The sequence below is a fragment of the Hemitrygon akajei genome, chromosome 1, assembly GCF_048418815.1.
Source record: "Hemitrygon akajei chromosome 1, sHemAka1.3, whole genome shotgun sequence".
Classification (NCBI taxonomy): Eukaryota; Metazoa; Chordata; class Chondrichthyes; order Myliobatiformes; family Dasyatidae; genus Hemitrygon; species Hemitrygon akajei.
In genome coordinates, this window is record NC_133124.1 from 50637217 (window position 1) to 50652464 (window position 15248).

At 39.1% G+C, this 15248-nt stretch overlaps 1 protein-coding gene across 24 annotated transcripts in view; it reads right to left on the reverse strand.

Moving 5' to 3' along the window:
- The window catches only part of dtna (dystrobrevin, alpha), a 289844-nt gene that overhangs the window by 42419 nt on the left and 232177 nt on the right, over positions 1-15248 (reverse strand). For 18 of the 24 annotated variants that reach the window (XM_073042943.1, XM_073042971.1, XM_073042867.1 and 15 more), the window contains 3 exons: positions 12878-12965; positions 12250-12338; positions 10622-10735 (listed from right to left, as the gene is read on the reverse strand). In XM_073042943.1, coding sequence (XP_072899044.1) covers positions 10622-10735; positions 12250-12338; positions 12878-12965 — 291 coding nt within the window. The remainder of the gene's footprint in view (positions 1-10621; positions 10736-12249; positions 12339-12877; positions 12966-15248) is intronic. The other 6 variants (XM_073042980.1, XM_073042883.1, XM_073043043.1 and 3 more) reach the window with 1 other exon arrangement.

Here is a 15248-nt window from a genome sequence, read left to right on the forward strand (position 1 = left end):
AAGGCAGAAGGTCCCGATGGAATACCTGGTAAGGCTCTGAAAACCTGTGCCAACCAACTAGCAGGAGTATTCAAGGACATTTTCAACCTCTCACTGCTACAGGCCGAAGTTCCCATTTGCTTCAAAAAGGTAACAATTATACCAGTGCCTAAGAAGAATAATGTGGGCTGCCTTAATGACTATCGCCCAGTAGCACTCACATTGACAGTGATGAAATGCTTTGAGAGGTTGGTCATAACTAGACTGAACTCCTGCTTCAGCAAGGACCTGGATCCACTGCAATTTGCCTATTGCCACAATAGGTCAACAGCAGACACAATCTCAATGGCTTGACCACCTAGACAACACAAACAACTACGTCAGGATGCTGTTCATCAACTATAGTTCAGCATTTAAAACCATCATTCCCACAATCCTGATTGAGAAGTTGTAGAACCTGGGCCTTTGTACCTCCCTCTGCAATTGGATCCTCAACTTCCTAACCAGAAGACCACAGTCTGTGCAGATTGGTGATAATATATCCTCCTCGCTAACAATTAACACTGGCTCACCTCAGGGGTGTGTGCTTAGCCCTCTGCTCTACTCTCTATACACACACAACTGTGTGGCTAGGCATAGCTCAAGTACCATCTACACATTTGCTGACGATACAACCATGGCTGGTAGAATCTCAGGTAGCGACGAGAGGGCATACAGGAGTGAGATATGCCAACTAGTGGAATGGTGTCACAGCAACAACCTGGCACTCAATGTCAGTAATACAAAAAAACTGATTGTGGACTTGAGGAAGAGTAAGACGAAGGAACACATACCAATTCTCAAAGAGAGATCAGTAGTGGAGAGAGTGAGCAGCTTCAAGTTCCTGGGCATTAAGATCTCTGAGGATCTAACCTGGTCCCAACATATTGATGTAGTCATAAAGAGGACAAGGCAGTGACTATACTTTATTAGGAGTTTGAAGAAATTTGGCATGTCAACAAATGCACTCAAAAACCTCTATTGTTGTACCATGGACAGCATTCTGACAGGCTGCATTACTGTCTGGTATGGAGGGGGCTACTGCACAGGACCAAAAGAAGCTGCAGAAGGTTGTAAATCTAATCAGCTCCATCTTGGGCACTAGCCTACAAAGTACCCAGGATACCTTTAGAGAGCAGTGTCTCAGAAAGGCAGCGTCCATTATTAAGGACCTCCAGCACCCAGGGCATGTCCTTTTCTCACCATCAGGCAGGAGATACAGAAGCCTGAAGGCACACACTCGGCGATTTAGGAACAGCTTCTTCCCCTCTGCCATCCGATTCCTAAATGGGCATTGAAGCTTTGGACACTAACCCACTTTTTTTAATATACAGTATTTATGTTTTTGCACATTAAAAAAAAATCTATTTAATATACATAATTGATTAACTTGTTTATTTATTATGTTTTATCTTATTTATTATTATTATTTTCTCTCTCTGCTAGATTGTGTATTGCATTGAACTGGTGCTGCTAAATTAACAAATTTCATGTTATATGCCAGTGATAATAAACCTGATTCTGATTCTGGAGGACCATCTCATTCATCATCTCAACTGGCTTCAAACAAAATTTGTATTGGAAAATAAAAGAAATTTGCAATGCTATTTCCCTAAAAAATGAAACCTTTTGTTTCAATCTAATCCTTTTATTTAAAAGTAGTACAAACCTGTTTGATTTTTATCAAATAGGATACAGAAATATGATGCATTTTATGAGTTAAATATGTTGAACAGTTCATTAAATTATGCCTTTGTTGGCTGATAAAATACATGTTTTAATAATACTCAGATTTTTGTTTGAATAATATATCTTAGCTATTTTATCCCCTTTTTACATCTTCGGATTTTCCACACCATTTTATATCCTGCCTACTCTAAGTTATCTTCTTGAATTCTCCAGTAGAGGGAGTAGGAGAGACAGCCATAATGATCTATCAAAACGTTCTGCCTCCTCTGTGAAAAAACACCATCTACTCTACTGTCACCACAACTGTGCAATTTAAATCCTGAAATTCTGAATCTAGCTTGTCTGTGGTCTATGGTCATTAGCCCAACGGTATCCTGTAGTATAAAGACAATCAAATACTGATGGTAATATTTTACAAAAATGTATGTCCTGTCACAAACTGAAAATTATTATAATCTACTCTTATTGCACAAAAGATCTAAATATTGTGTCTGTTTAACATTTCAGCTGTGCATCTTATTTACTGTTAGAAAATTATGATCCTTGGTCATCTCTTTTGAAACAATAACCTGTTATTTAAAATCAGCAAAACCTAGGGTTATTCCTGATGTAGTGCTGGACTGTAAAATTCTGAATACTAATACATCCTGCTAATAATCGATAAGAACCATTAACTGTTACCTTTATTTCTATATTAGCTGAGTTGTAAAAATCTTGGCTGTTACCAACATGTTGACTGAGAAGAATAAAATTAATTCTGTCAGTTCCTTGATAAATAAAATGGGGGGAAACAAGAAACATGTACTGCTACTATAAATTAATTTACACTCCACCTCATCTGCTCCTTCCTCACTTCTGAGTGTCAGCTGAATTGGTGTTGGAACATTCAAACTGCTGCTTACAGGAGTCTATATCAGGTACCAAATAAGGTCAAACTGGTGATCTGTACCACGATTCCACAAATTCCCATTCCTAGTTGCACCAGTGCCAGGCATTAAATGGAAGTGTGGTATTTTTCCACAAAGGGATAATTAGAGGACAAGTCATGGCTAATGCTGCTAAAAGCCAAGGACCCATTTTGATTGCACATGGAATGTGTGAGAAACATAGACTAAGAAGAAGCAATAATATGTAAACAGTTAATCTTACCTTATGTTACAGCACAGCAGATATTTTTGTACCAGAACTTGTTAACGATTGTATTATGCCAATAACGTTATTAAAAAGTACTTGATCTTTGCTACCTTCAGTGAAATGACTTCAGGCAGTATCAATCAGATTCTTAAAACATTAAAGCAATTTATATTTGCTGTATGTCATGTATGTATTTTTAATGCTACTTATTGCTTGTTCATTGCCTTATTATTTAATGTAGTGTGGTAAACTATGTATACCTGTCTGGACACGCCCCTCTGCTGACTGCTCTTGTGGCTCCTCCCACAGACCCCTGTATAAAGGTGATTGGAGGCACTGCTCCCCCCCTCAGTCTCCGAGCTGCTGTGCTCCATTTTGCTGCTAATAAAAGCCTATCATTTGCCTCCCTCTCCAAGAGTTATTGATGGTGCATCATGTAGTTTCCCAATCTACCAGAGCAACCTGCCCCTTATACCTGGGCCTTAAAGCACACAAATTCAAGCACTCAGAAGTAATAGAGAAAAATAAATGCCTCTCCATTAAAAGATGCTCCAATGAAATTGAGAAACTTTATTGTACCAAAGTAAAGATATTACTTTGTTAAATTGACAAGTGCTCATATTATCATAGCAAAGTACAGCACAGAAAAAGGCCCTTTGGCACATCTAGTCCATGCTAAACTATTTAAGCTACCTACTCCCATCAACCTGCACCAGTACCAGAGCCCTCCATACCCCATCATTCACGTACCTATCCAAACTTCTCGTGAATGTTAAAATCAAACTCATATGCACCACTTACACTGGAAGCTCATTCCACACTCTCATGACTCTCTGAATGATGAAGTTTCCCCCCATGTTAAACTTTTTAACTTTTACCCTTAACCAATAACCTCTAGTTGTGGACCTACCCAAACTCAGTGGAAGAGCATGCTTGCAATTACCCTATCTATATACCCATCATACAAACATTTGTAATTTTGTATACCTCTATCAAATGTCCTTTCCCTCTTCTATGTTGCAAGGAATAAAGCCCAAACCTATTCAATCTTTTCTGATAACTCAGGTCCTTCAGATGCAGCAACATCCTTGTAAATTTTCTCTGTTCTCTTTCAACCTTACTTACATCTTTCCTGTAGGTAGGTGAACAAAATTGCAAACAATGCTCAAAATGAGGCCTCACCAATGCCTTACACAACCTCAACATAATATCCCATTTCCTGGCAATTTCTGCACTTGCCTCCCACACACTTTGTCAGGCCCGGGGGATGTATCTACTGTAATTGGCTCAATACCTCCCATCTGTAAGCTGAATAGGATCCATGAAGTTGATGCCACTTTGCCTCACTTTTATAGACTCCCTGACCATCTCCTGAGTTAATACAAATGCAAAAAATTAATTTAAGATCTTCCCCCATCTCTTTTGGCTACACACATGATCTTCCAGAGATTCATTCTGATCTTCCAGAAACCAATTTTGTCCTTACAATCCCTATCCCTACAAAACAATAGCATTCCAAAAGTATTGTCTGGAAATTTCTCCATGCTGCGAAAGACATACGAAACATGGAGGACAACATATTTTGTGAAAATGGCTACACCTGAGCACAAAATGTGTTGCCAATTTTAATGCATTCAGAATGAATTATGTACAGATAAGCAAATCAAGTTCCTTAACAATTACTGCTTAGTTCAAAGCAGAAGCTGAAAGTTTCATGTAAAGGGGTGGAAGGAGGAATGGGAGATAAGGAAGATTTAGGGCATTATTTAGATTGGGTATTTGGGAAATATGAGACTGTAGCTGAGGCAGAGTGAGCAGCTGTTTAAAAAGGCCCAGATTGCAGTTGTTGGAGTGGTATGGGTGCCACTGGGAGGAAGGAGAATGTTTTAATAAAAAGCACAGTTAACTATGACTACTTTCCAGCAGGCTAGAATCTGTCAGGGCAGGTTGCCATTTAAAAATATGTGTCACATGTGTATTGACAACATGCTTTGACATGTGTTTCCCTCACACTCTTCACGGACCCTTGGTGCATGAAGTGTGCGTGAATTTCACTGAACTGTCTTTCGGACAAGTTCCACACTGTGGTGAACTACATATACCTGTCTGGACACGCCCCCCCCCCCCCCCCGCTGACTGCTCCTGTAGCTCCTCCCACAGACCCCGGTATAAAGGCGATTGGAGACACAGCCCCGGCCTCAGTCCCAGGATGTAGTGTGGTGGTCATTTGCTGCTTGTTCTTTCTTCCAGCCAATAAAAGCCTATATCTCGCCTCACATCTCCGAGAGTTATTGATGGTGCATCACACACTACTGCCCTTATCCAGATGTCTCCATGCCTTAGTGTGTCATAAACAGGAAAAACGGAAGGCTACAATTGCAAACTTGTAAATAGACCTGATTGATGCACCATCAATAACTCTCTCTGAGACGTAAAGGCGAGATATTGGCTTTTATTGACTGGAAGAAGGAACAAGCAGTGGTTGACCACTATACTACATCCTGGAGACAGAGAGGCCGGGCTCAGGCCTCAATCGCCTTTATACAGGGGTCTGTGGGAGGAGCCACAGGAGCAGTCATCAGGGGGCGTGTCCAGACAGGTATATGTAGTTCACCACACTGATCATGTTCAGCATGTTCTCATAACTGACATAAATACTTGCAGTCTTGCTAGAATTTCCAAGCCATTCAATGTGGTAAATAATTTAACATGATCTCACAGAACATAGCAAGTAGTGTACAGGAAATGGCTGGTCAGCCACCATGTCTGCACTGACCATGATGCCAATTTAACTCATCCCATCTGCCTACACTTGTTTGGTATTCCACTGGTTGCTGCCTGTTCATGTGTCAATCTAAAAACCTCTTCAAAGTTGCTATCATACTGCTTCTATCACCTCCTCCAGCAGCACATTTCAGGCACCTATCATATTCCGTGTAAAAAAAAAATACGTGCCTGGCATCTCTCCTTTAAACTTTTCCCCTTTCATCTGAAAACTATGCCCTCCAGTATTCCACATTATCCCCCTGGGGAAAAGAATCTGACTGTATGTTCCTCATAATTTTACGTATTTTTATCCTCAGCCTCTGTGCTCCAGAGAAAGCAACCTAAGTTTGTCCAGCTTCTCCGTATGGTTCATACACTCCAATCCAGACAGCATCCTAGTGAACCTCGTCTGCACCTTCTTCAAACCTTCTCAGACTTCGTATAGTGTGGTTACAAGAACTAGACACAGTACCGCAAATATAGCCAAACTAATGCTGTATTTAGCTGCATCATGATTTGTCAGATTTTTATGCACAATACCAGTCAGATAAACACCCCTCTACACTACCCTCTGTCTTCTATAACTGAAACAATTTTGTATCCAACTCACCAATTCACTATGGGTCCCACACACCTTAATCTTAGAAGTTTGAGGAGATTTGGTATGTCACCAAAGAATAGCAAATTTCTACAGAGGTACCATGGAAAGCATTCTGACTGGTTGCATCACTGTTGGGTATGGAGGCATAGACGATCAGAAAAAGCTGAAGAGGGTTGTAGAGTCAGCTAGCTCCATTACAGGCACTAGCCTTCTCACCATCTTCAAAAGGCAATGCATCAGGAAGGTAGCATCATCAGAATCAGGTTTATTATCACCAGCACATGTACTCTTTTCACTGGTACCATCAGGGAGGAGATGCACACTCAACATTTTGTGAGCAGCTTCTTCACCTCTGCCATCAGATTTCTGAACAGACTATAAACCCATGAACACTACTTCATTATTTTGCTCTCTTTTTGCACTATTTTTAAAAATATATTCTTATTGTAATATATAGTAATTTAAAAAACATCTATGGCACTGTACTGTTATCATGAAGCAACAAATTTCACAACATGTGTCAGTGACAATAAACCAGATTTTGTTTCTTCTTGACCAACCTTTCAAGAGGGACCTTGTCAAATACTTCATGAAAGTCCATGTAGATGACATCCACTGCCCTCATCTATTATCTCTGTCATCTCCTCAAATAACTCAATCAATACAAAGCCCTGCTGTATTTCCCTAATAAGTCCATACTTTTTAAATGTGGGTAAATACTGCTCCTAAGGATCTTCTCTCAGCAGTAGCAGTTGGGACTTATCCACCACAATATTGTTCAAATGACTCATATCTACTTCATATAGAATAAGAACATACTCCATCCTGATCTCAACATCATGCAGGTCCATCTCGGTGAATACTGTGTGAAGTACTTATAAAGGACCTCGGTCACTTCCTCTGTCTCCATGCATTCCTCCTTTGCCTGTGACTGGATCTATCCTTTCCCTAGCTACCATCTTGCTGTAATACATGTATAAAATGGCTGGGGATTCTCATTAATCCTACTTGCCAAGAACACTTAAAGGCCTCTTTTAACATTACAAATTTCTTGCTTAAGTTCTTCCCTGCCTCCTTTATGTTCCTCAAGGGCTTTGTACAATTTCAGCTTCCCAAAGTTAAATGCTTCCTTTTTCACTTTTACTAAATTTACAATTCCTCTTTTTTCAAATAATAAATTGATAAAGTTCAGTTCAATCTATTTGAAGCAAATAATTTATACATTGCTGTAAATTACGTTACAGGTTTATAAAACTCCGGTTAGGCTGCATCTGATGTACTGCATTCAGCTGTTTGCCACAATACAGGAAGAATATGAAGGCTATGGAGAGAGTGCTGAAGAGGTTTACCAGGATGGTGCCTGAATTAGAGCACATGTGCTAAAAGGAAAAGTTGGATAAACTTGTGCTGTTTTATTTTGGAGTGGCTGAGGCTGAGGGGAGATCTGAGAGGTTTATAACATTATGAGGGGCATAGATATGTAGATAGCTGGTTTCTTTCCTCAGATCAAAATGCCTAATTCTAGAAGACACAAACTTAAGGTGAGAAGGCAAAGTTCAAAGACAACGTGCAGGGCAAGATTATTTTACACTGAAAATGGTGGGTGTTTGAAATGCATTGCCAGGGCTGGTGGTGGAGGCGTATATATGATAGAGGCGTTAAGAGGCTATTAGATAGTCACATGAATACGCAGAAAATAGAGGGTTATGTACCACGTGCTGGCAGAAAGAATTAGGTGTCATTAGCTTAATCAGTTCAAGACAACACTGTGGGCTAAAAGGCCTATTTCTGGCTATAGTCTTCCGTCTACAATGTGGTTATTCTACATTTAATTATAAATTCATAAAAATGACAGAGACATCCGCTCACAACTTCCATGCCAACCTTTTTGCCCGTATACACTAATCCCTTTTGTTCACACTATGTCTGCATCCTTCTATGCCTTGCTATTTGAGTGCCTGCCTAAATGTCTCTTAAATGCATTGTCCTATTGTCTTAAATGCATACAACGTCCTTTGGTAGTGAGTTCTGGATTATCACAACTGCTCTCTATGCAATAAACATTCCCCTCAAATCCCCTTTAGAACTGCTCCTGCTCATCTTAAACCTATGCCTTCTATTGAAGAACTTCTCTAATAGAAAACTGAAAGGATGAGCGTGACAACATCTTATGGACAATGACCTCCAGCTATTTCCCCTTTACATTTGTTGGGCTATAAACGCATGTACAAACCTTGTAGTCCTGATGCAAGTTCCTTGGGCACATAGATCAAGGGTTACTAAACACTTATATTTTTTTCCTTTGCAATTTAACTTTATCCATCTTTATTTTGACACTAATCCATCACAAATTCCAGATACATTTGAGGTCATTGTGTTTAAGGTTAATTTTGAAATCAAATGCAACGATCAAGTGGGCAAACAAAACATTTATGGATGTTGTTAATAGTTTTGAAGCCAGGCAATGGGTGGAAGAGTCAGTGTGAGCACAAGTAACTGTCATTTTGGCAAGCTTCATTAACTATAGAAAGAAGAACAAAAATCAAATGACTGCGTGGCCAGATTCTTGTGTAATTCCATCTACACAATTGCTGATGACAGCACCACGTGGGCTGCATCTCAAATAATAATAAGTTGGAGTACAAGAAGGAGATAGACTGCTTAGTTAACATGATGCTATGACAACAAACTTTCCCTCAAAGTCAGCAAATGAGTTTGCCATTATCTTCCAAGAAGGGGGAGGTGCACATGTTCCTATCTACATCAATAGTACTGAAATTGACAGGTTTGAGAACTCCAAGTTCCTAGGAATGAACATCACTGAAACCTGTCCTGGTCCAGCCACATCGATGCCTTGGCCTAGAAAGCTCATCAATGTCTCTAATTCTCATAAATTTGGCATATTCCTATTGACTCTTAACAATTTTTATCTATGCACCATTGAAAGCATCCTATCTTGATGCATAATGGCTTATGATGGCAACAAAACTGTAGAGAGATGTATACACAGCTCAACACATCACAGAAAAATCACCCCCTCCACCATGGACTTTGTACTTCCCTTGCTTTATTAAAACAGCCAGCATAAACAAAGACCATGCCCACCCAGGACACCATTTTTTCTCCCATTTTCCATGAGGAAGAGGACACAAAAGCCTGAAAGCACATAGCCAGCCTGAAGGACAGTTTCTACCCCACTGTAGTAAGATAACTGAATAGTTCCCTAGTATGATAAGATGTACGTTTTGCCTCACAGTTCACCTCATTATGACCTCGCACCTTTTTGTTTACCTGAACTGTTCTTTCTCTGTTGCTCTTACACTTCATTCTACAGTCTGTTACTCCTTTACCCCAATGCATTGTGTGACGATTTGATCTGTACGGACAGTATGCAAGACAAGCCTTTCTCTGTATCTCAGAACAAGTAATAAACTAGTTCCAATTCCAATTCCAAAATAACTTCATTTGAACTGAATGAGTTTGCTCTGAAACTACTCAAACATAATAATCAAACACAAAAAAGTAATATGTTGCTATCAAAATAGACATAGGTAGTTAACTTGAGGAGGAAATACCAGTATCTGGTAGCATCCAAGAAACTGACATTAGGGATACAAGATAGGTACAAGCTTCACAATCTGATAAATTTGAAAGTGATTTTGCTGGAGATCATTGTCCACCAGATTTCGTCACACAAGTTTCTTCAGTGGTCCACCAGCATGAGACAGCGATACCAACACACACAGAAAAAGGGATCAAAAGAGCCTTCCAGGAATACATAGGGATGTAACATCTGTGGCCAGTAAATTTGTCCTTCTTTAACCAGGCTAATTTGAAGTGTTTTAATCCCTTTATTAGCTTAGTTTATAAATGGGTGACACATCAGTTACTTTGCAAAAGTTTGCAGCTATAAAGACGGTGCCTGATAACATCATATAGATGGTTTGACTCCATAGGTCAGCTACTATATACTACATCACAGTTATCAATCTTTATGATTATCAAGGAGTGATATTTCTGTCCTGATACCTTACTCTCCTGTAGAATATCATCTTGACTAATTTTTGTAATAATTGTGCTGTTGTGTTCCATTGATTAGAGCACAAAGCAATTTTTATATTTTCAACAGAATACAGTAAGCAGGGTTGTGATCTCGCACTCTCTCCCCATCCATGCAAAGCAAACGAAACACATTGTGTGCACTGATATCAAAACCAGGACAATTCATCCAAAGTAGCTCTTTTTCCCCCTTCTCTTGTGCAGGAGTTGCAAAAAAAACAACATTGCTGCAGAAGGAAGGAACAGAAAGGAGTGATGACAGAGAAGAAAGAAGGTTAAAGAGAAAACTGACCTCATAATTGGTCAACATTTCCCAGAACAACGTTTCACTCAAGTGCATTTTCAATGGCTTACCTGAGGAGTCGTAGCTCAGCAAGGAGGGTGGGATTCTGTTGTGCCTTCTCAGGTGTAGGCTGAGATGCCTGTTCATGCTCAAGTCTCAATCTCTGAATCTCTTGCAGGATTTCTCTGACAAATGACAAAAGTCACTATGGATTTATAAGGACACAGGATATAATCGCAGACATTAGTTCCACTAGAATGTTTCAGTGCAAATCTTCTAGCCAAAAGGTCTTTATTGTGAGGTATTAACTTGGTTCAGTCTGGACACACTCCTTTGAGACAGAGGGTTTATAGGTGGATACCACAAATTCAACACTAAATTTTTAACATCTGGCAGCCAATTGTTGGTGAAGAACAGGGGAAATATTTTGCGAGAACATTGATGCAGTAGACAGTGATGGATTTAGAGTGACGTTACAAAAAGTATTTGATAACTATAAAATTTTAACTTTAAAATTAAATCACATATAAATGCTTATAATTGAAGAAACATCTTAATCTAAACTGATAGCTTATTGGTGTAATAAGGTTTGATTTCACACACCAAACTTGAATATGCAATCATGGTCCTAATGTGGGAGTGACTTGTATTACATAAGACATAGGGGCGGAATTTGGCCAATTAGCCCATCGAGTCTGCTCTGCTATTCTATAATAGCTGATTTATTAACCCTCTCAACTCCATCCTCCTGCCTTCTCCTAATTTTGCAATGGACTACTGCATTCTTTGAGAACAAACGTTCAAGTGATAATAAACGGAAATCATGATCTTCCATTTCCAATAATTTGATGTCTAATGTCCTAAGCAAACTGAACGCAAATGCCCAGGGGTATATTCTGTTTTATTTAAAAGATGTAAATCTGTTTATTGACATGAAATCCATACAATGGTAATATTGTGTTAGGTGACAAAAAAATAGATTCAAGTCTTCAAATAAACACTTCTGGATTGAACCAGAAGGCCATAGACCAAGAAGAAATAAAGACCAGTGCCTTGATCAATAACTGCAGCCTTACCAGAGATTTCATAACCATGTCTGATGCTATTGTACACAGTTTCACAGCATGACAAATAAACACCTTCATATGTAATGGTTTCTCCAGTAACTTAGTAACAGTCACAACACTAGAAAGCCTCTCTTGGCAATGGGCACTTAAGTTCCCCACCAGCATACATTCTGTGCCTTTGCTATTTTCAGTGCTCCTTCCAAGTGTTGATCAACATGAGGGAGCAGTGATCTGTTATCTTAGAGTGGATGATACAAGTAATCAGGAGTCAGTTTCCTGTTCCACATTTCTCTTTCAATGTTGCTCTCAAGGTACAAATGAGAAATATTGTCAGGCCATTTTTGAGGACCTTTAAGAGTCACATATAAGGCAGATGAGCGCAGCCAGAGACTCGAGTTTAAATCAACAATGGTGTTAAAATTTACATTCAGTTAATAGCATGGATGTGCATTTCTGAAAATATACCATTGTTGATTTAAACTCAAGTCTCTGGCTGTTAGGCTAGCCAAATGGATGACCTGCCTTGTAAATTAACCACAGTAGCACTGTCTTATCATTTTTGTGGAAGATGCAAAAATATTAATGTATGAATGCAAGGAGCAGAAAAATAAAATTAAAGCTGCATCACCTACCTATTCTTGTTTTCAAGTTCAGCAATCAGCTGCCGTTGCTGCTTATTGGCATCTATGGTAGAGGTAAGATCAGAGGGAGCACGCTGCTGCTAGAAAGATTTATAAACATTTTGTTTTAGAATTTGTGTACTTCTTCCACAGAACATTAGAAAGCATTGGAGATTAGAGCTAAATATAGAAGAGGAATGGATTTGTTTTTGCAGCAGGAAGGTAAAAAAAGTGATTTAATATCCAAGGTGTCAATGATGCTGCAGTGTAAAAATTATGTATCACTGTATATTAAATTTAAATCTGCTGTGTCTCTGCAGTGCTATTTTGTAAGTTAGCCTCCTAAAGACAGTTTAGACTTATGAAACACTTAAAATTGAGACAAAAACAGTAGCAATTAGCTACAAATGCATCTTTCACTTCGTAATAACTCCACGTTCCACTTTATTTTTATCTAAAGTATTCAATTCATAAAGCGCATTGCAAACTAAACTGAGGAATGTAAAGTGGATTTCACAAATGTACTGTTTGCTGAGACGGAATGATCAAAATGATGCAGCAGGTAATATTGAACTGTTCAGCTGTAACAAAATTTAATTATCACATTAAAACATTTAAAAATGAAAGAAACGAAACCTACTGAAGATGCTGCTTCAGCAGCTAGTCGTGCTGCATATCTTGCTATTAATCGATGTTCTTCATCCAATCGGTTTGGACTGACAAGGACACTACAAAGAAGAAAAAAAAACACCTCAACAAAATAGAGCTATTCATTTTCATTCTCCCTCATTTAATATTTTTCCATAGATATTGTTTTTATGGTAACATTTATTTCAAATTTACCGCTGAGAATGTCTTCACACAGTAAGGAAGGTACTTGCGATTCTTTATATTCATATAACTGTGCTGTATAAAATAGTTTGCCAGAGGCAAAAGACTTACAGCTTACTCCTGTTACGTACTTAAAGGTAGTATATACTGTCAACTAAAGATCTGTCATTCACTGTTCACCATTTTAAAGCTCGAGCACCCAATCTGACAATATGTTTCCTCAAATCTACTGTAGACAGTTTACAGTCAGTACTTCTTTTCCAATAATAATTGCAATGAACTCAAGAATTAAGAAAGAAAATCCAGTACTGGAAGTAGGGAAGGAAAGCAGGAAACATTAGGGTAGAGAAGTTATTTCCTTTTTTCATTTATAGACTCAAATTTAATATCAATGGTAAAAGAACCACAGGGGAGGAAATTTATTAAAAATCAGCAAATTATTGAAATCTGGAGCACACTGTGAAAGAGTGGTGGAAGCAGATATAATGGCAAGATATGAAACAAATTGAACATGATTTAAGAAGCAGCAATCTGTGGGATTGTAGAAGAAAAAAAGAATGAGAATTAGATTAAGTTGATAGCCTCTTCAACAGGGCCTACACAGGAACAGTATACAAATGAATCTCCTCTGCTGCAGTATCCTAATGAGTTACTGCATGATTTGTATGACATTGGAATACTATTGACACTCAAAACAAAACAATGCAAAGGTATTCCTTAGCTAATTTACAATGGTGGAAATTCAGCTGGGCTCACTTCTGAGCCTAGAATTACTGCTATGGAGCAAGACCTCAAGCCTCACCATGGTAAACATTAACACCAATTCCAAGAAGGGCTCACTTAGTTGACAATTGCCTTCTGCAAATGAATGGTGCCTGCTTTCCATGTGCCGACTTCACCAATGAAATTCATACTCAGTGACTCATAAAAGCTGATAAACTGCTGAACCTTCATGACACAATAGTCACACATAACTTTGAAGAGCTCTGTGCATTTTCAGGTTTGTTTGCAGACTCCTGCATATTGCAAAGGCCAAGGAAACCTGACACAGTTATGCAGGGCCCATAAGGGTATCAGTGGAGTGGATGACAGGTGGACTGCAGGAGTACCAATCAAGGAACCAGTGCAGTTTTCCCTCAGTATTCCAATAGCGCTGGGTGAGAACAAAGGGCAGGACTGATACCTCATCAAACTCCAGTATTAGAGATATAATGAAACTATGAGAACTGTCACTCAGAAATCTAACATTGGTCCACCCCTCTATCAAGTTCATGGATCGAACCGCTTGTTCCATGATTGAAGTAAAAGTCACCATGCTATGTGCAAATCACCACAGTAATATGTAACTTGACTGCTCGATACTCTGTCTCACTCCACTCAGATTGGTTAAGCTCCTTATCAATGCCTTGAATAACCATCAGACTGGATTCTTGTTATTAACACACCCACTACAGCAGGTGATTACATTTCCCCATTGACAAGTTAGCTGCTCTGTTTCTACCCCACACCACAGTTCTGACAGTCTATCTGCTGATTCAGTGTTTGTAGTTATTAAAGTTTTTGTTTGCTGTAGAGGTATAACCTATACCCTCAACTCCATTGATTCCTATCTTTGATATCAGACTTCTACCACACCCGTCTGCAATATTCAATCCACAGGAACAAACGAAAAACTTGAGTAGTGTAAGGAGTGCAAGAGAACACTTAAGGTAATCAAGGAGACCTAAAAGAAGGCATGAGATTGCGCTAGAAAATAAGTTGAAGGGGAATCCTATGGACTCTGCTGATATGTTAAGAGCAAAAGCATAGCAAGGGACAAAATAGGTCCTCTGGGAGAATAGAGTGGTAAATCAATGCATGGAGGCAAAATAGATGGGGCACATCTTAAATAGATTTTTTGCATCTTTATTTAATTGGGAAATGGACATAGAGTTTATAGATGTGAGGCAAAGAAGCAGTGAGGCCGTAGACCCAATACAGATTACAGAGGAGGAGGTGTTTGCTGTTTTGAGGAAAATTAAGGTGGATAAATCCCCAGAACTTGATAAGGTGTACCCTTAGATCCTATGGGAAGCTAGTGCAGAAATGGCAGGGGCCCAATCAGAGATTTACAACATCCTGAGCCAAGGATGAAGTGCCAGAGGATTGGAGGATAGCGAACGTTGTTCCATTGTTTAAGA